Below are 20288 nucleotides of genomic sequence, written 5' to 3'. Positions count from 1 at the left end.
TGCCATCCAAAATCAGAATCAGCACAGTGGCATAATCCACCAAAGCTGTTTGTAGTGTGTGTGAATGCCACCTGTCCAATGCTTCCTATGTAAACACTAAGCTAGAAAGAACATTCTTCTTTTGCCTGCTATGGTTCCACTTTTAGTCTGCCACAAACATTGCAATGTGCACAATAAAAAATATTGCACTCCCTTTCCAGATATTTCAATTAGCAGTGCAAAAGACGAAGTACTGAACACCCAATTCATTACAGATTCACCACCTCATTTCACCTTCACCACCTCCTTCTTCTTACACAGATTTTGATGATACAATCACCACAAGAATGCAGTAAATCTCACAATACTTCCAAATTTATTCACCGACTGCACAATTCCTTGAAATGAGCTGTATGAGGTACAGATCTATTACCCAAAAGTGACACGAAAATTTGTGCTGATCAGGACTCAGGTCCAGATTTCCCACTTACCGAGAGCAGTCACTTCAACCACATGAGCTAACCATGCTCACTCCTCGGACCGATCGTATTCGTTCTTTCAGACACGAATGTAAATATGACAATATGTCAAGTTGCAGGCAGGCATAATTTAAAGACACTTATGTAAGGCTTTCAGCCACAGCCTTCATCAGCAAAAAGGGGAAACACATCATTCATACAAACAAGCGAGCACACCTCATCCCCAGAGACACTGGAGTTGGCAGTCTTGCGTATGAGGTATGCTTGCTTGTGTATATGAATGGTGCGCATTTGTCTTATCCTGATAAAGGCTGTGACCAAAAGCTTTACATAATTGTATTTTAATTATGCCTGTCCACAACTTAACGTGTTATTTACAGTAAGTATCAATCTGTCTTTTCCTACATTGTTGATCTTCCTACCTGGAGTTCCCATTGTTTCAATATCACAATAGTCGTGATTAGCCATCGTCATCTGTATATGGCATTGTTAATATTGCAACCTCATGCCAGTGTCACTTACAGAAATTCTAAACAACTATGGCACGTATATGAGACATTCTGACAATTATGTCACATTTCTGCCAGCCATCAAAGTGGTTGCAATACTCATCTCATACAGTTCATGTTTTAATAACTTAAATAAGAGAAACTTCTGTAAGTACAAAAATTCTAGAGATCAAAACTAACAAACTCCATTTTATTTTACAATAGCATAATATTACTGTACAGTGAAGTTTTCTACATTGAAGATACTGATTATATCGGTGAGTTTTTGAAGCCCCTGGAAGCATAGTCTGCAGGCAATTGTCTATCAGACAGCTTAGGATATTCTGGGTCTCCGGGAACGACGCGCTTGCGACTGACAAGTACTCTCCAGCCTCCTTTCCTTGTCCAGTCCTGAAACAGACCAGGAATCACACTGTATCCAGATTTATGAATTATGACAATTAACTAATACTATGCGATGCTGACTACCAATCAAAAGGAAATTATTAGTGACTAAAGTAGAGCACCTTGCAAATTGTACCAAATATTCTTCACATAACCAAAGAGTTCACAGGTGAACAGTTGGCTGTTCAACGGGCACCATATTTCAGCAAGTGACCACGTTGCCATCATCTCATTCGCACCAGATGATGCAATGTGGTCACTTGCCGAAATATTGTGCCTGTTGGACATTAACAACGGTATGTTCAACCGTTAACTCTTATCATGAAGTAAACTGGGAGAAACTGAAGAACCACCACATTCTTCACATAAATTATGAGAACCAAAATATAATAAGTATAAAAAAATCCAACAGGCACTTTCACCTGCACTTCATCTGAACATCTACTGATGAGCAAGCTACAATTAATGGAACTGTTGTGGGAAAACACATCACAGATGTCTGTTGCCCAAGAATTTTAATCTTTAAGGAAGATTAGGGTGTAATGTCTGACTGGCAATGAGTTTATTATTAACAGAGCCAAAGCTCAGATTGAGAAAGAAAATTCTGCTCTACAATTCCATCACTCAGCTTTGACCAATGACGTTATACTGGATCCAAAGATGCAACACACACAAGATTTCACAATGGCAACCAACACTCATAAAAGTTTTCATGAGAAAAAGTTATCACAAATTATAGAATTGAAGAAATTCTTAATAATAAACTAATGGGACAGCCACAGGAAAATGGGCTTCTGGGTGTTAAGTTACCATAAGAACCTCAGAATCACAGTATCAGTAAAATATACGAAACAACAAACAGGAAGCAAATGTAGCTAAAAACCACAAAAATTATGAAATACGGAAACAACTAGAATTGAGCTATATAGCTCAAGTACACAGAGCAACATGAAAGAAATTAAAATACCAGACGAAATTGCACTACACACTAAAAAAAAAAAAAAAAAAAAAAAATGAAACGTGGAATTGAAAATTTGAACTGAGCTATACAGCTGAAGTAAACAGAGCAGTGAGGGTCTAGGAATGAAATAAAATCATGTAAGTAATCATGCCACATAAAAAAAGGGTCAAATATTTGTGAAAACCAAAATTTTAAATAAGACTGCTGCTCATTACACTCGTAGCAACATAAGCTGTGCACTTAGATTTCTGCCAGACCCCCAATACTAGGTACAGAAAGCTATTTGAAACCCGAAACTGCTAGCAGTGATATTTTTGGGGAAAATTTAAGTGTATAGCAAAAGGATAGACAAATTGGAAATGTGGGTGGTTGTCACAGTAGATAAAAAACTCAAATCCACTGAGAGAAAAATTGAAGCTGCATATGAGAGTTATTGGGAAAGACTCAGTATCGAGGGTGGGCAATAAAATGGTAATTGGATCCTTCTATCTCCCACCAGACTCATTTCCTGATGTAAAACAAATAAAACCCCAGTTCACTAGTACATAAGTTTCCCAATCATACTGTAATCATTGATGGAGACTATCATCACCCAAAAATTAATAGGGGAAATTACAATTTTGCTAGTGATAGGCATGATAAGACACCCAGTGAAACTTTACTAAATACTTTTTCTGAAAACTACCTAGAATAGGTGGTTAGGAACCCCACTCATGATGGAAATATACTGGATCTAATGGCAACAAATAGACCTGAATTCTTTGAGAATGTCCACATCAAAACTGGTATCAGTGACCATGACACAGTTGTGGCAACAATGATTCCCAAAGGACAACAAAAACAAGCAGAAACATACAGTATATATGTTCAGTAAACTAGATAAAAATTCAGAGTGTCTTATCTCAATGAGGACCTTGAAACTTCTAGCACAGGTCAGCAGCATGTACAGGAACTCTGACTCTCAAGTTTAAAAGAATGGTTGCCCACGCACTGGACAGATATGTACCCAGTAGAATAGTTCATAATGGGAGGGAACATCCATGGTATACAGTCACTGTAAAGAAATTACAGATTACTGCATAATAGGTGTAAAACAAGGCGGAGGGTTATAGACAGAGAGATGGTGAATGAAACGTGTTTGGCTGTCAAGAGAGCAATGTGTGATGCCTTCAATGACTACTAGATTAAGAATATTGTCAAATGACATTTCACAAAATCCAAAGAATGTCTGTTAGTATGTAAAGGCTGTTAGTGGCAGCAAAGTTAATGTCCATTTCTTAGTAAATGAGATAGGAACCAAAATTAAGAGTAGTAAAGCAAACACTGAACTTAGTTTTCAAATGTTCCTTTACAAAGGAAAACACAGGAGAATTGCCCCAATTTAATCCTTGTACCGGGATACTGAATGTATAAAGAGAAGGGTAGCAAAAATGGTCACAGGTTTGTTTAATCCATGGGAGGGTGTCAGAGAGACACTGAAGGAACTGAAATGGCTGACTCTGAAAAGCTGAATGAAATAAGTCTTAGTGTCAGCGGGGTTGAGAAACAGCTAAAATTGTACAAATTGAACAAAACTCCAGGCCTCTATAGAATCCTCGTCAGATTCTATACTGAATCTGCTGCTGAGTTAGCCCCTCATCTAATTGCATTCTACTGAAGATCCCTCTTACAAAAAACCATGTCCAGTTCTTGGAAAAAGGCACAAGTCACACCCGTCTACAAGAAGTATAGTAGAAGTGATCCACAAAAATACCGTCTAATATCTTTGACATCTGCTTGTAGAATTTTAGAACATGTTCTGAGCTCAAACGTAATGAGGTATCTTGAAGCGAATGACCTCTTCAATGCCAACCAGCATGGGTTTCAAAAACATTGATCATGTGAAACCCAACTTGCACTTCTCTCACGACATACTGGACGCTTTCGATCATGGCAATCAGGCAGATGCAGCGTTTGATTTCTGAAAAGCATTTGACTCAGTACTGCACCTATGCTTATAGTCAAAAGTACATTCATGTGTGGTATCAAGTGAAATTTGACTGGATTGAGGACTTTTTGGTAGTGAGGATATAACATGTTATCCTGGATGGAGAGTAATCATCAGATCTGGAAGTAACTTAGGGTGTGCCCCAGGGAAGTTTTTGCAAGCCTTGCAGTTTATGTTATATCTTAATGAGATTGCACACTATATTAATAGTAATCTCAGACTTTTTGCAGATTATACAGTTAACTATAATGAAGTACTGCCTGAAAAAAGCTGGATAAATATTCAGCCAGGTCTTGATAAGATTTCAAAGTAGAACAAAGACTGGTAACTTGCTTTAAATGTTCAGAAATTTAAAATTGTGCCCTTCACAAAATCAAAAAATGTAGTATCCTATCACTACAATATCAGTGAGTCACTGTTGGAATTGGTCAACTCATACAAACAACAGTATAACACTTTTTTGTAGGAATGTGAAATGGGATGATCACGTAGGTTCGGTTGTGGATAAAGCAGGTGGTAGACTTCAGATCATTGGTAGATTACTGGGAAAGTGCAATCAGCAACTAAAGAGATTGCTTACAAATCACTCGTGCAATCCAGCGCAGAATATTGCTCAAATGTGTGGGACCTGTAACAGATAATACTAACAGGAGATATTGAATGTATAACAGAGAATGATAGTACAAATGGTCACAGGTTTGTTTAATCCATGGGAGGGAGTCCTAGAGATACTAAAGGAACTGAAATTGCAGACTCTTTAAGGCACATGTAAACTATCTCAAGAAATTCTATGAACAAAGTTCTAGGAACTGCCTTCAAATGATTACTCTAGGGATATACTAAAGCCTGCTACATGTCGCTCACACAGGGATTGTGAGGATAAGATGAGAATAATCACTGCATGCATAGAGGCATTCAAACAGTCGTTCTCCCCCAAGCACCATATGTTAATAGAACAGGAAGAAACAGCAATAACTGGTACAATGGCATGTACCTTCTGCTGTGCACCTCACAGTGGTTTGCAGAGTATAGATGTAGACCATTTACATCCTTTGCAGTGTAAACTCATGATATTACACATGATGATGTGGCTCAAAGCTGAGAACTGGAATCCCACACTAGAACTTACCCAAGAAATTAGACTTGTGCTTTCCAAAGGCAAAAATCTGTCTAAGAATTTAGGGAAACCATAGAAAACCTAAATGACCTACTGGAGATTTGAACAGTCATCCCCTCAAATGTGGGTCCAGTGTCTCATCACCAAGATAATTTTATGTGGCATGATTAGAACCTTCAGGGCATCTCTTACAACTAAACACATGGTCTTAGTGAATTGACATTAAAATTTGTATACTACAAGAGCCATGGAACACGTGAGGCAATACTGACCCTACGAATTATCTTAGAAGAAAGATTAAGGAAAGGCAAACCTACATTTCTAGCATTTGTAGACTTAAAAGAAAGCTTTTGACAATGTTGACTGGAATACTCTCTTTTAAATTCTGAAGGTGGCAGGGGTAAAATACAAGGAGCGAAAGGCTATTTACAATTTGTACAGAAACCAGATGGCAGTTATAAGAGTCGAGGGGCATGAAAGGGAAGCAGTGGTTGGGAAGGGAGTGAGACAGGGTTGTAGCCTCTCCCCGATGCTATTCAATCTGTATATTGAGCAAGCAGTAAAGGAAACTAAAGAAAAATTCGGGTTAGGTATTAAAGTCCATGGAGAAGAAATAAAAAATTGAGGTTCGCCGATGACATCGTAATTCAGTCAGAGACAGCAAAGGACTTGGAAGAGCAGTTGAACGGAATGGACAGTGTCTTGAAAGGAGGATATAAGATGAACATCAACAACAGCAAAACAAGGATAATGGAATGTAGTCAAATGAAGTCGGGTGATGCTGAGGGAATTAGATTAGTAAATGAGACACTTAAAGTAGTAAAGGAGTTTTGCTATTTGGGGAGCAAAATAACTAATGATGGTCGAAGTAGAGAGGATATAAAATGTAGACTGGCAATGGCAAGGAAAGCGTTTCTGAAGAAGAGAAATTTGTTAACATCGAGTATAGGTTTAAGTGTGAGGAAGTCATTTCTGCAAGTATTTGTATGGAGTGTAGCCATGTATGGAAGTGAAACATGGACGATAAATAGTTTAGACAATAAGAGAATAGAAGCTTTCGAAATGTGGTGCTACAGAAGAATGCTGAAGATTAGATGGGTAGATCACATAACTAATGAGGAAGTATTGAATAGGATTGGGCAGAAGAGAAGTTTGTGGCACAACTTGACTAGAAGAAGGGATCGGTTGGTAGGACATGTTCTGAGGCATCAAGGAATCACCAATTTAGTTTTGGAGGTTAAAAATCGTAGAGGGAGACCAAGAGATGAAGACACTAAGCAGATTCAGAAGGATGTAGGCTGCAGTAGGTACTGGGAGATGAAGAGGCTTGCACAGGATAGAGTAGCATGGAGAGCTGCATCAAACCAGTTTCAGGACTGAAGACCACAACCACAACAACTACAACAACAACAACATGAGTCATATACTACTACTACTACTACTACTACTACTACTAATAATAATAATAATAATAATAATAATAATAATAATAAGTACAAATAGAACACAAAGTGACACACGTTAGATATAGAAGAACAATTTCAGCTGACATATATAGAATACAAAGACACAAATACAGACATTAGACCATTCCTGCACAGACCGCCAAATAACCTACAAGTCGTAACAACAATAACAACTCTCAACGCAATCACACACAACAAAATAAATGAAAACACAACTATTGAAGAGTTACAACTACTGGTTTATATAGGAGCACTCACTACACTAAATATACACACTAGACAGAGATCAGAACCAACCAACACACAGATGAAACCCACAAAACCAGCATGGCAACACAGGCTACAGATCAGAATAGAACAACTAAGAAAAGACATTGGACAGCTAACACAATTTATCAGAAAAGAAATATCAGACAAAAAACGTAAAAGGTTAGGTAAAATCTCACAACAAGAAGCGATAGAGAATTTGATGAAAAGAAGCAGAAATTACAAGCATTGGCCAAACGACATAGAAGATACAAAAAAAGTGAAAACAGAAGGAAACAAAACCAAACATTCAACACAAACCAAAAGAAATTTTACCAGACAATAGATAACACACACATTAAAATAGACAATCCACCAAACATAACAGACATGGAACACTTCTGGAGCAACATATGGTCAAACCCGGTACAACATAACAGGCATGCACGGTGGATAGAAGCAGAAACAGACACATACAAGATGATACCACAAATGCCTGAAGTGATAATTTTGCAACATGAAGTCACCAAAGCAATTAATTCTACTCTCAATTGGAAAGCCCCTGGAAAAGATAAAATAGAAGTTCACCTCAACACATTCACATCTAACTAAATTATTTAACAAGGTAAATAAAATAGAAAGAAACTTCCACATGGGAAAAATATATTAAAAACAAAGATTCCAAGACTTACCAAGCGGGAAAGCGCCGGTAGACAGGCACAATAAATAAAACACACAAACACACACACAGAATTTCTAGCTTTCGCAACCGACGGTTGCTTCTTCAGGAAAGAGGGAAGGAGAGGGAAAGACAAAAGGATGTGGGTTTTAAGGGAGAGTGTAAGGAGTCATTCCAATCCCGGGAGTGTAAAGACTTACCAAAGGAGGAAAAAAGGATAGGTATATACTTGCGCGCACACACACACATATCCATTCATACAAACTCAGACACAAGCAGACATATTTAAAGGCAAAGAGTTTGGGCAGAGATGTCAGTTGAGGCGGAAGTGTGGAGGCAAAGATGATGTTGAATGACAGGTGAGGTATGAGTGGCGGCAACTTGAAATTAGCGGAGATTGAGGCCTGGTGGATAACGAGAAGAGAGGATATATTGAAGGGCAAGTACCCATCTCCGGAGTTCGGATAGGTTGGTGATGGTGGGAAGTATCCAGATAATCCGGACGGTGTAACACTGTGCCAAGATGTGCTGGCCGTGCATCAAGGCATGTTTAGCCACAGGGTGATCCTCATTACCAACAAACACTGTCTGCCTGTGTCCATTCATGCGAATGGACAGTTTGTTGCTGGTCATTCCCATATAGAAAGCATCACAGTGTAGGCAGGTCAGTTGGTAAATCATGTGGGTGCTTTCACACATGGCTCTGCCTTTGATCGTGTACACCTTCCGGGTTACAGGACGGCGGAAAGACATTCTTGGTGGAGTGGGGAGGATTTAATGAAGGATGGATCTCATTTCGGGGCAGGATTTTAGGAAGTCGTATCCCTGCTGGAGAGCCACATTCAGAGTCTGATCCAGTCCCGGGAAGTATCCTGTCACAAGTGGGGCACTTTTGGGGTTCTTCTGTGAGAGGTTCTGGGTTTGAGGGGATGAGGAAGTGGCTCTGGTTATTTGCTTCTGTACCAGGTCGGGAGGGTAGTTGCGGGATGCGAAAGATGTTTTCATGTTGGTGTAATGGTCCAGGGATTCAGGACTGGAGCAGATTCGTTTGCCACGAAGGCCTAGGCTGTAGGGAAGGGACCGTAGGATATGGAATGGGTGGCAGCTGTCATAATGGAGGTACTGTTGCTTGTTGGTGGGTTTGATGTGGACGGATGTGTGAGGCTGGCCATCGGACAGATGGAGGTCAACATCAAGGAAAGTGGCATGGGATTTGGAGTAGGACCAGGTGAATCTGATGGAACCAAAGGAGTTGAGGTTGGAGAGGAAATTCTGGAGTTGTTCTTCACTATGAGTCCAGATCATGCCTCCACACTTCCGCCTCGACTGACATCTCTGCCCAAACTCTTTGCCTTTAAATATGTCTGCTTGTGTCCGTGTATGTATGGATGGATATGTGTGTGTGCGCGCACATGAGTATATACCTATCCTTTTTTCCCCCTAAGGTAAGTCTTTCCGCTCCCGGGATTGGAATCACTCCTTACCCTCTCCCTTAAACCCCACATCCTTTCATCTTTCCTTTTCCTTCCCTCTTTCCTGACGAAGCAGCCACCAGTTGCGAAAGCTCAAAATTTTGTGTGTGTGTGTGTGTGTGTTATTTTATTGTGCCTGTTTACCAGCACTTTCCCGCTTGGTAAGTCTTGGAATCTTTGTTTTTAATATAAATTATTTAACAGTTACATTGCAGACCCATACACATTCCCTGATACACTTACACATGGAATAACTTACACGAAACCTAAAGATCAAGCAGACACAGCAAATCCAGCTAAATACCGCCCCATAACATGCCTATCAACAATATACAAAATATTAACTTCAGTCATTACACAGAAATTAATGACACATACAACACAGAACAAAATTATAAATGAAGAACAAAAAGGCTGTTGCAAAGGAGCACGAGGATGTAAAGAGCAACTGATAATAGTTGCAGAGGTAACATATCAAGCTAAAACTAAACAAAGGTCGCTACACTACTCATACATTGATTACCGAAAAGCTTTTGATAGTGTACCCCACTCATGGTTACTACAAATATTGGAAATATACAAAGTAGATCCTAAATTGATACAGTTCCTAAACATAGTAATGAAAAATTGGAAAACCACACTCAATGTCCAAACAAATTCAAATAATATCACATCACAGCCAATACAGATTCAGCGTGGAATATACCAAGGAGACTCATTAAGTCCTTTCTGGTTCTGCCTTGCTCTGAACCCACAATCCAACATGCTAAATAATACAAATTATGGATACAATATTACTGGAACAGACCCACACAAAATCACACATTTGCTATACATGGATGGTCTAAAACTACTGGCAGCAACAAATCAACAACTCAATCAATTACTAAAGATAACAGACGTATTCAGCAATGATATAAATATGGCTTTTGGAACAGACAAATGTAAGAAAAATAGCATAGTCAAGGGAAAACACACTAAACAAGAAGATTACATATTGGATAACCACAGCGATTGCATAGAAGCGATGGAAAAAACAGATGCCTATAAATATCTAGGATACAGACAAAAAATAGGAATAGATAATACAAATATTAAAGAAGAACTAAAAGAAAAATACAGACAAAGACTAACAGAAATACTGAAAACAGAATTGACAGCAAGAAACAAAACAAAAGCTATAAATACCTATGCTATACCAATATTGACCTACTCATTTGGAGTACTGAAATGGAGTAACACAGACCTAGAAGCACTCAATACACTTACACGATCACAATGCTACAAATATAGAATACATCACATACATTCAGCAACAGAAAGATTCACATTAAGCAGAAAGGAATGAGGACGGGGTTTTATCGACATAAAAAACCTATATTATGGACAGGTAGACAAACTAGCAGAAACTATCAAGATAAACAAAGCAATCACTCATATAAATACATTGGCTACAGGTGAGATAGAAGGAAGAAAACAGAAACAGAAAGGGATGAGAATAGCACAGATAGATTGAAGTGGAAATGATTTACAAAAGCATAACACTGTGAGGAAGTAATCCTTTCGTTCTTGGTATATAAAATGCTGTGACAACTAAGAAAAAATTATGGAGTCATGTCTCAACTTTTTAGCCTCACCTCTGAGGACAAAGACACTCTAAAAGTTCACCACAAGAGCTGACCCCTCCACTCCAATGCTTTTATTACAAAAGGCAGCTAGGCCTATCTGTATTTTTAACTCTTGCTCCAGTCTGATACAAAATAATTTATTACATGTTTTACATCTGTTTTATCTCTCCCTTTCGCTATGGCTCAAGCAACATATATGCCCTGATTAAACAAATTGGCACCTGAATAATTGAGCGAGTTGTTACCTTTACTTCTTAAGTCAGGGTACAGTGATCCACTATGATAAGCTGCATCCAGAATAAACATTATTTAAAGCAATATAACATTGATACATTTTCATTTCATTGATGTTTCACAAACTGGAACAAGTTCTAGATGTAAAGCACTCTTGATCCAATTATATTATGCTGCCAGCATTCACAATACCCTTTCCTTCTTAAATATACTCTCATATGAAACAAGCTCTGAGCAAAAATCTGTTCTAGTATGTGTTGATCCCAATGAAACTTTTCACAGTTTGGATACGAGATTATCCATTGTGACGTGGTGATTCAAGGAAAGCACAAGCTGGGTAGACACTGTAAACAAATCTCAGCTGCCTCTTATCAAATCCCAATTCAACAATGCATTGGCAAGGATTTCCACATTATACTTTGTGTCCTTTCTTCAGGTAATATTCTGTCACAATAATATGACCTGTTGTCTGTAATTCACATGGTGTGTTCAATACAGTTTCTTCACACTGTTGGATTAGCCTCCACACACCCACAACCCACCTCTGGAAAGGTCTGAGCTCTGACACTTGGCCCGGTGACGTACTGTGTAATCTGCGCTCTCCTTACAAATGAACACTTTGATTCTAGGCAATACAAACCGAGAAGCTCTTACTTGCACATGCTACTGTGAAAGACTGGGGGTTACCTCATGCGTGTATTTCAGTAAAAATAATACAGGCAGACATATACTTAGGTTACAACATGAGGAAAAATTACAAAAATTGTGCTAAAAATGTGTGCCACATACTGGTGATGACTGTGCTAACCTTCTTAACAAGGAAATATAGAATCTCTAGAATTTTTATCAAATTGAGCCAATCTTCAAATATGAACACTCTTTGAAAAAATTAAGTTTATTCACATTTACTGTGAAGAAAGGAAATACATTTGCAGGGGACACAGCAAGACCATGATTCCTCCACAGAACTGAAGTGCACAGCAAGGAGGAAAAAAAAAAGTTACAGAGACAAATTGTTTGTTACGATTCAGCTGTAGGTTTGTTCAGTGTCTGGTATGGATGAGTCTGGGACTTTCATAAGACATCTGGGTCAAATACACACATTTTAAATTTTTAAGTCCTTAAATGACTTGGGAAGATGATGAAAGCCACAAACTGAAGTGCATCCAACATTGCATCTCAAGGGCACTTTTTCCACGTACACTCACCCATTTTTGAGCTTGAAGTCAACCTCTGCATTCTATTGTGGAGGTAAAAATCCATGCAAGAGGGATGTAATGAATGCCATAACTTTTTGTTTTCTTAAGTAAGTGGCCCAAGGTCACATTACTGCCAAGTATTACAATTTCACCTCTGGAAATTGCTTGTTAATATGAAAAATCTCAAACTGAATTGTGGTTCAGAATCCACATGGAAGTGTAGGTCCCCTTATAACTGACTTAGGTAAGTCTGTTCACAAGTCTGAGGAAGACGACATGTTACCTCCGATAGAGCTATGGTTAAAAAAGCATTGCAGCTATCAAACAAACCTTTGAGTCAATGGCAATTTTATCTTTTAACTTCAGTATAAATTAAATTTCTGTACATTTATGGTTACATAACATACAAAGAAGATAACTTTTTCATGTTTAGTGGGACAGAACATTCACATATCAATACATTGGCTGCTGAGTACATAATACTCCATAGCTTAAACTGAGAAGCAATTTACAAGTTCAGTTCAGAACAGCATATCAGTGTAACACTGTGCACTCCCCTCTTTCTCATTCTCTTTCCTCTTCTAAAACCCAATGGCATGCAAATGTAACTATATTGGGCAAACAAAAATTACAAACGCTGAGCAACACCATGTCAATTGATTAACATCAGTTACCAAACATTTTAACGAGCAAAGTGTAATGGGTATAGCGGCCAGAAAACTTACGTTTGCATTGTATTTGAAGTAGTACGTCGTTGCATATATGGCGAACAACGATATAAAGACTTTTCCTGTGACGTACCGTGCAATCTGAGCTCGGCGCTCTCCCTACAAATAAACAAACAATTCAATGTTTTGGGAACATTCTAAATGAGGTTATCACAACTACACTATTAACACTCACAATAGTAGGCTTAAGAGCATTAAATATAACGTCCAATGGCTTTCTGTACGCCCTTCGAATAGGGTTCATTAACTCTCGTTCCAATTCGGGTACACGCCTGGGTTCGTTAGGAGACAGTATTTGATCTTGCAACCATTGTTTTCTCCATGCTCTTTCCTCATTTGTCATACCCACTAGTCTCTCTCTTTCGCGGACCATACGGCCCGCAATGGGCATTGGCTTTACGCCACCCGTGTCTGAGGCCATTTTTCTTAATAACCTTTTAAAGTTAATAAGCTACCCCAGCCAGCCGACTTCTTGAGTTCTTCGTGTAGGACAGGTTAGTGAGGTTACCTATTATGTCGATAGTTACACCAGATACACATTATGTATCGATAGCAAAATTTTATCCTAGCTGGCTAGTCGATAGTTCGAACGTATATCGATAGTACGTCGAATCTCGAGGGATTTGGTAGTCAGTTTTTATTGTTTTTCGTCTTGACCCGACCAAGGTCTTGACGGTCTGGTTGCATTTATAAAACATCAAAACTGTAGCGTGATTACATTTAGATCAACACAGTGAAGTTCATGGCAGAGTGTACTTACCAGCTGTTAGGGTATTTATCCTTTCCATTCGCTTACGGAGCGCGAGAAGATGGTTGATTGGATTGTTGATTTGGGAGAAGGAACCAAACAGCGAGGTCATTGGGCCAATCGGATTAGGAAGGTACAGATGGAAGTCAGCCGTGCCCTTTTCAAAGGAACCATCCCGGCATATGCCTGAAGCGCTTTAGGGAAATCACGTAAAATCTAAATCAGGATGGCCGGACGCGTGTTTGAACTGTCGTCCTCCCGAATGCAAGTCCTATGTGCTAATCACTTCGCTCGGTGCTCGAGAAGCGGGAAGGTATAAATGTCCCCGTGTGAGCTGTAATTAGGTTCCTTGTACTCCACCCTACACTGCAGAAATCTCCATGATCCCTCGAAATTCATCTCAGTCAGTTTCCCTCCTGGTGGAACTATGACTTCTCAAAGTCACTCCCTCCAAAACCTAGGCAATAATTGCAAGACGAACCACTGCCGAACTTTTCATCTATATGACAGCCACCTTACTATTTACGACCATCCTGTCCACGTAACTAATACACTTTAATATTTTGGACTAACTATTGAGAGGCAACTGACATAGAACCCTCACCTATGAACCACGCAACAGAAAGCTCATAATAGAATAAAACTACTAACTGGTCAAACTTGGGGTTTACACCCCTCTACTATTCTCCACACCTCCAAAATCCCAATACGACCCATCCTCTGTTATGCAAATGTTGCGCAGGTATCTGCCCCACCAAAGTTCTCTACATTTCTCCAAACCCTCGAATGCCATGCACTCTCTCTTGCTTACTACATCCATTTGCCTTACCCCACCTGGATCCTCTATCGCTCATCAAATTCTCACACCTCCTTGCTCACACTGAACACCTCCAAGTCGCCTGTGCTATCCACAATCTTGATTCCAATAGCCTCATTGTCTCCCCTCTGATCACCATCCCTTGTATGCTACCGTGTTTTTTACAAATCCATCCCACCATCCCTAAACCTACATGTACTCAATATCCTATCTCTATGCAACTTCAACCAACTCTCTGTCTCCCATACAATGAGATTCACCCTGATATTTATCCCTCCCACAAACTTTAATTCTTCCCCATCTGTCCCACACCGCATCAATTTCCTCTTCTCTCTCCATCCTCACGTTCTGTCTTCCCCACCTACTGTCTTCCTGCTATCCACCCTGTTGTGTATAAGTTCATAAACAATGTTAAGGAGAGGTGGGCTACAGAGTGGTGTGGTAACTGTTGTCATAGGAAAACTGGACATGGTCAGAAACAATTATCACACAAAATATCACAGTAAACAGAAGATTCACTTAGCTTGTGTTTCTTAAAGCATACTAAGACTCATTACAAATAATGCAGCAAAAATCAGAGTCCAGTTATCAATGTCAAAAAGAATGAGGGTCTCTGTAGTAAGCCCAAATGACGGAGCCATGACTAGGGGCATTTGTGTAGTAACGTGCAGCAAAATGGCTCTGAGAGCAAGTGAGCTGAATCGCTGCAGCCGGCATTCTCATGTTGCAGTGGCAGAGGGTGCGTCGTAGTCCAGAGATGGTGGAGGTGTGACTCAGTGGGTGCTCACTATTGGGTACACCAGATTCCATGCGTCACTGTCAGTATCACACGAAAACTTGAATTCCGTTGCTATGACACCCGCGGAGTCTATCAATACTTGATACCGTGCACCCCAACTCCTCCTTTCATCTCTATAGTTTTCTACCTATCAAACCCTACCTTTTTTTACACACACCCCTCAACCCTGTGGGACATATTCTCTTGTCTCAAATCCTTCTTTCCCAGTGCAGGGCCTAGAGATTTTAAGTGAAAATGCAGTGCTTTATCTTTGAAGAATTTCACCATTCTGCAATGTATTTTTGAATTGTGTATATTTTAGTTTTTTAGCTATCACACTTTTGATTTTTAATTTAAAAAGAAAATAGTTGTAATGTGTTTTTACATGGACACCAACAAAATTCATCCTATAGATTGTTTTGAAAACTGTGTGTAATGTTTCTTTATAACATGTCATCCCATCTTGTTGTACTTTTGAAAATGCTCTTGGTTAAGTGAGTAATATTGTATAACTAACAACCTATCACCCACCCATATGGGATGAGGAGGATGAACTGACAATAAAGGAAAAAAAAAGAAAGCTGTTATCAGTATAGTATTGTCTTCTCAGTCTCTACACAAGCAATACATAGAGGGCAGTGGTTTATTCTTAAATTCTTTACTTACAACTGGTCTCCCAATTTTATAAGTAGGATTTTGTGGGATAATTGGCATTTATCTCCGGGTGTTTGTGTCAGTAGAGGATTTTCATTATTTCTGTGACATTTTCTTGCGGTGAGTCAAACAAACCTATGATCACCTGCACTACTCTTCTCTGTATGCATCAAATATTACTATTTTATTTACAAATATTATATGTTATTAGTCATGTCATATGTTTTACCATTTATTGAGCCTGTGTGATCATATCCCTACAAGCACATAGGTATTTACATGAGTTGTCTGATTCCAATGGGGACTCACTGATATTGTAGTCATAGGATACTATTAATCTGAGTTTAGTAAAGTGCCAGTCTTTGCATCACTTTCAGATTTTAAGATCTGAGTGGTTATTACTATTAATATTATCGGTCAGGTTATTGATATACAACATTATGACCTAGGGTTTCAACTACTTTCTCAGGTGCGTGCCTGAAGTCACCTCTATGTCTGTGGATAACTCTGCAACAAGATAACATGTTGTTTCATCCCTACCAAGAGATACACAGTTCACTCACTACAAATGTTGTTTGATACCTCAAACAGGCTTTCATAAAGTTTAGAAATATTGTACCTACTGTCCTGCCTTGATTCGTGGCTTTCAGGATGCCATGTGATAGAAGTATGGGTTAGGGTTCATGTTACTGATGTTTTGAGAATCTGTGTTTGTTAGCATGGAGGAGGTGATTCTCTTTGAAATACCCCATTTTATTTGAGCTCAAAATATGTACTAATATTCTACAACAGATGTATATGAAAGATATTGCACAGTAGTTTTGTGATTCACTTCTGCTACCTTTCATTTAGTAAGGTTTGGCATGCACTTTTTTCCAGTTACTGTGCATGGTATATAGGTCAAGTGGTCTTCAGTATATTAAAGTTAAAAGAGGGGCTAAGTCAGCTGCACTTTCTGTGTAGAATGTAATAGAGATTCCATTAGGCCCTGGAGATTTGTTCAGTTTAAGCAATTTTAGCACCTCTCAAAGCCACTGACACTAACACCTGTAAGGTGATGTTGAGCGTGTAAAGAGAAGAGCAGCACAAACGGTCACAGATCTGTTTAATCCATGGGAGAATGTAACAGAGATATTGAAGGAACTGAACTGGAAGACTCTTGAATACAGACATAAACTATCCCGAGAAAGCCTACTAATAGAGCTTCAAGAATTGGCTTTAAGTGATTACTCTAAGAATATACTGCAACACCCTACATATTGCTCACATAGTGATTGTGAGGGTAAGGTTAGAATAATTATGGCACACACAGAGGCATTGAAACAATCATTCTTTCTGTGCTCCATACATTAATGGAACAGGAAGAAAACCTAATAACTGGTACAATTGGACATAGTGGTCTGCAGAGTGTACATGTAGATGCAGAAGTTCTCTCTAATGTTTTTGTTTACATCTGGGAGTAATTCTCATGGTCAGCAGAAAGATCTAATTAGAAGTTTATGTGTACTCTTGATATTGAGTCTTGCCCTGGAAACAATCTTACATGCAGCTTCAATTTTTGTCTCAGTGCATTTGAGTTTCCTGTCTGCTGTGAGAAGAATGGTCCTTCATCTTCCATTTGTCTGTGCTTCAGATGTGAACTTGGATTTCCTCTAAAAATTTCATTGCTATCCATTTTAGGTTTTAACCAACTTTCTCCTCTGGAACATCCTCCTTTAGAAGAACATCATCCAGCTGGAGTCTTTCTGAACCTTTCATTGGGTGATATGCTTCACAGAAGTTTCTGAGGAGGATTAGGTACTCTTTCTACCACTTGTTGCAGAAGTATTCTACCACCTTCTGTTATCACTGAAATTCCTTGGAAAAGTACTTTCTAGCTCATTGTTCTTGAGCTGTAGGTAGTGGTGTGAACTACTCAGCCCTTGTGTAGGTGGTCTTGAATTTAGTGCTGCTTCTGTGCTGACCAGGACTGTGTCAGATCTCATTTATCAGCGCCGATGCTTACTGCACCCATAGCATTTGATACGCCACATGTGCCTCCTGGTGTAACTGATTCACTTACCTGCTTAGTTGGTCCTGCTAATTGGTGCCTCATCTCTCAGTTGCTGGAGCTAGCTGAAAGCAGTTGAAATAATTCCAATAATGTAGTTCACATAGTATATAGAGCTGAATTTGAGCCACTTTTAGTACCACTTTTACTGTTTGTGGCCAGTACCAGTCTCACAATTTTTTGTTAAAAGCTAAAGGAAAATTACTTACTTCCCATAGTTACTGATCTTTCTATCCAGGTTTAGTGCAGTAGATCTCCCCTCAATGAAATAATTAGCAACTGTTTAATGTGGCAGAAAGGATGATCAGTATAAGTCACAATATGTCTGGTGACAGTGTAACACACTGTTTTTCATGTTGACGAGAAAACACTACAGTTAAATAAAGTTGCACAGTAATCATATGTTCTGTTTAGTTAAAACTGTATATGGTGGCAATTAATCATAACAGTCCTGACAGCTCATCAGAGCCAACTACATCACGCACAGATCCACAATAACAAACATGTAGAATGTAATGGTGCTGAGTTTTTAAGCTACAAATGGCAGGACACGTAATCTGAATCAAGTGCAATACATTCTGTGAGCTGGTATCTACTGGACTGTCTGTGGCAATCTTCCCTGAATGGATCTAGATAGATTTTGCTTCTATGAGTTCTGGCTGTGGGCTACAGGCTGGGGCTCAGATGGTCTTATAAAAACTAGTATAAGAACAAACTGTTATTTCATAAAATACATAATACTCTGAAAACTGGTGATTAACTGGTGACATCGAGTTTGGCTGTTTGAATGACCCACAAGCTTTTATTAAAATTTTTCTTATAAAGATGTTAATGGTCAGAAATGTATAAAAAGATGTGAGTCAACAATCAAGAATCATTCACCATAAATCATTTCACAATGATATGGGTTTCATCAATTTGATAACAAGATAAAGTATATACAATGCACAGTAGTACAATGAGTAGCATTAAATATTTCTTCTACAAAGTTTATGCAGTACATAAAAATACAATTAAAAGTAACAGCTTTTAAAAGTTAATATAATAATATGATAAATCAGTAACAGTTTTTAAAAGTTAGTATAATAATCTGGTAAATCAAAGTATTCTTTAATATTATAAAGAGGGTGATCTTTTAACCAGTTGTACCACTTATTTTTAAAACTAATTATATCCATGGTCTGAGCAAAGACTCGTAACTTACTGAAAATTCTGAGTGGGTTTACTTTGTGAGAATTTCCAGTCATTGCTAACTTGTGCCTAGGTATATCTAACTTCGACTCAGCCCTAATATTGTGCTCATGAACTTCCCCACCTGACAACAAGTTCTGTCAGAGGGAAACATTCCACATGGGAATAAATATATCTAAAAAGAAAGATGATGCAACTTACCAAACGAAAGCGCTGGCATGTTGATAGACACACAAACGAACACAAAAATACACACAAAATTCAAGCTTTCGCAACTAACAGTTGCTTCATCAGGAAAGAGGGAAGGAGAGGGAAAGACAAAAGGATGTGGATTTTAAGGGAGAGGTAAGGAGTCATTCCAATCCCAGGAGCGGAAAGACTTACCAAAGGGGGAAAAATGACAGGTATACACTTGCACAAACACACACATATCCATCTGCACGTACACAGACACATGCAGACATTTGTAAAGGCTAAGAGTTTGGGCAGAGATGTCAGTCGAGACGGAAGTACAGAGGCAAAGATGTTGTTGAATGACAGGTGAGGTATGAGTGGCAGCAACTTGAAATTAGTGGAGGTTGATGCCTGGTGGGTAATGGGAAGAGAGGATATATTGAAGGGCAAGTTCCCATCTCCAGAGTTCTGATAGGTTAGTGTTAGTGGGAAGTATCCAGATAACCCGGATGGTGTAACACTGTGCCAAGATGTGCTGGCCGTGCACCAAGGATTGTTTAGCCACAGGGTGATCCTCATTACCAACAAACACTGTCTGCCTGTGTCCATTCATGCAAATGGACAGTTTGTTGCTGGTCATTCCCACATAGTTGAAATTGGTTGATAGCTTTCAGGCAGTTTTTTATTCCCCTTTTTATAAACTGTGATGACTTTAGATATCTTGGTGTATTAGGAAAAACTCCAAATTCTAAGCATTTATTGAAAATACTGGCTAATGGTGAGCATATTAAGGGTATTGTTTTTCGTA

At 38.9% G+C, this 20288-nt stretch overlaps 1 protein-coding gene across 1 annotated transcript; it reads right to left on the bottom strand.

Moving 5' to 3' along the window:
- Positions 1–1136: 1136 nt before the first annotated feature.
- Positions 1137–13599, bottom strand: LOC126284745 (uncharacterized). The gene is made up of 3 exons (XM_049983886.1): positions 13244–13599; positions 13066–13167; positions 1137–1357 (listed from the first exon to the last, which is right to left on the bottom strand). Exons 1-3 carry the CDS (start codon positions 13487–13489, stop codon positions 1217–1219), a joined length of 489 nt encoding a protein of 162 aa, XP_049839843.1. The 5' UTR covers positions 13490–13599; the 3' UTR covers positions 1137–1216.
- Between the last annotated feature and the right edge of the window lie 6689 nt (positions 13600–20288).

This window comes from Schistocerca gregaria, chromosome 8 (assembly GCF_023897955.1).
Source record: "Schistocerca gregaria isolate iqSchGreg1 chromosome 8, iqSchGreg1.2, whole genome shotgun sequence".
Lineage (NCBI taxonomy): Eukaryota > Metazoa > Arthropoda > Insecta > Orthoptera > Acrididae > Schistocerca > Schistocerca gregaria.
This window is presented reverse-complemented; position numbering and strand designations above follow the sequence as displayed.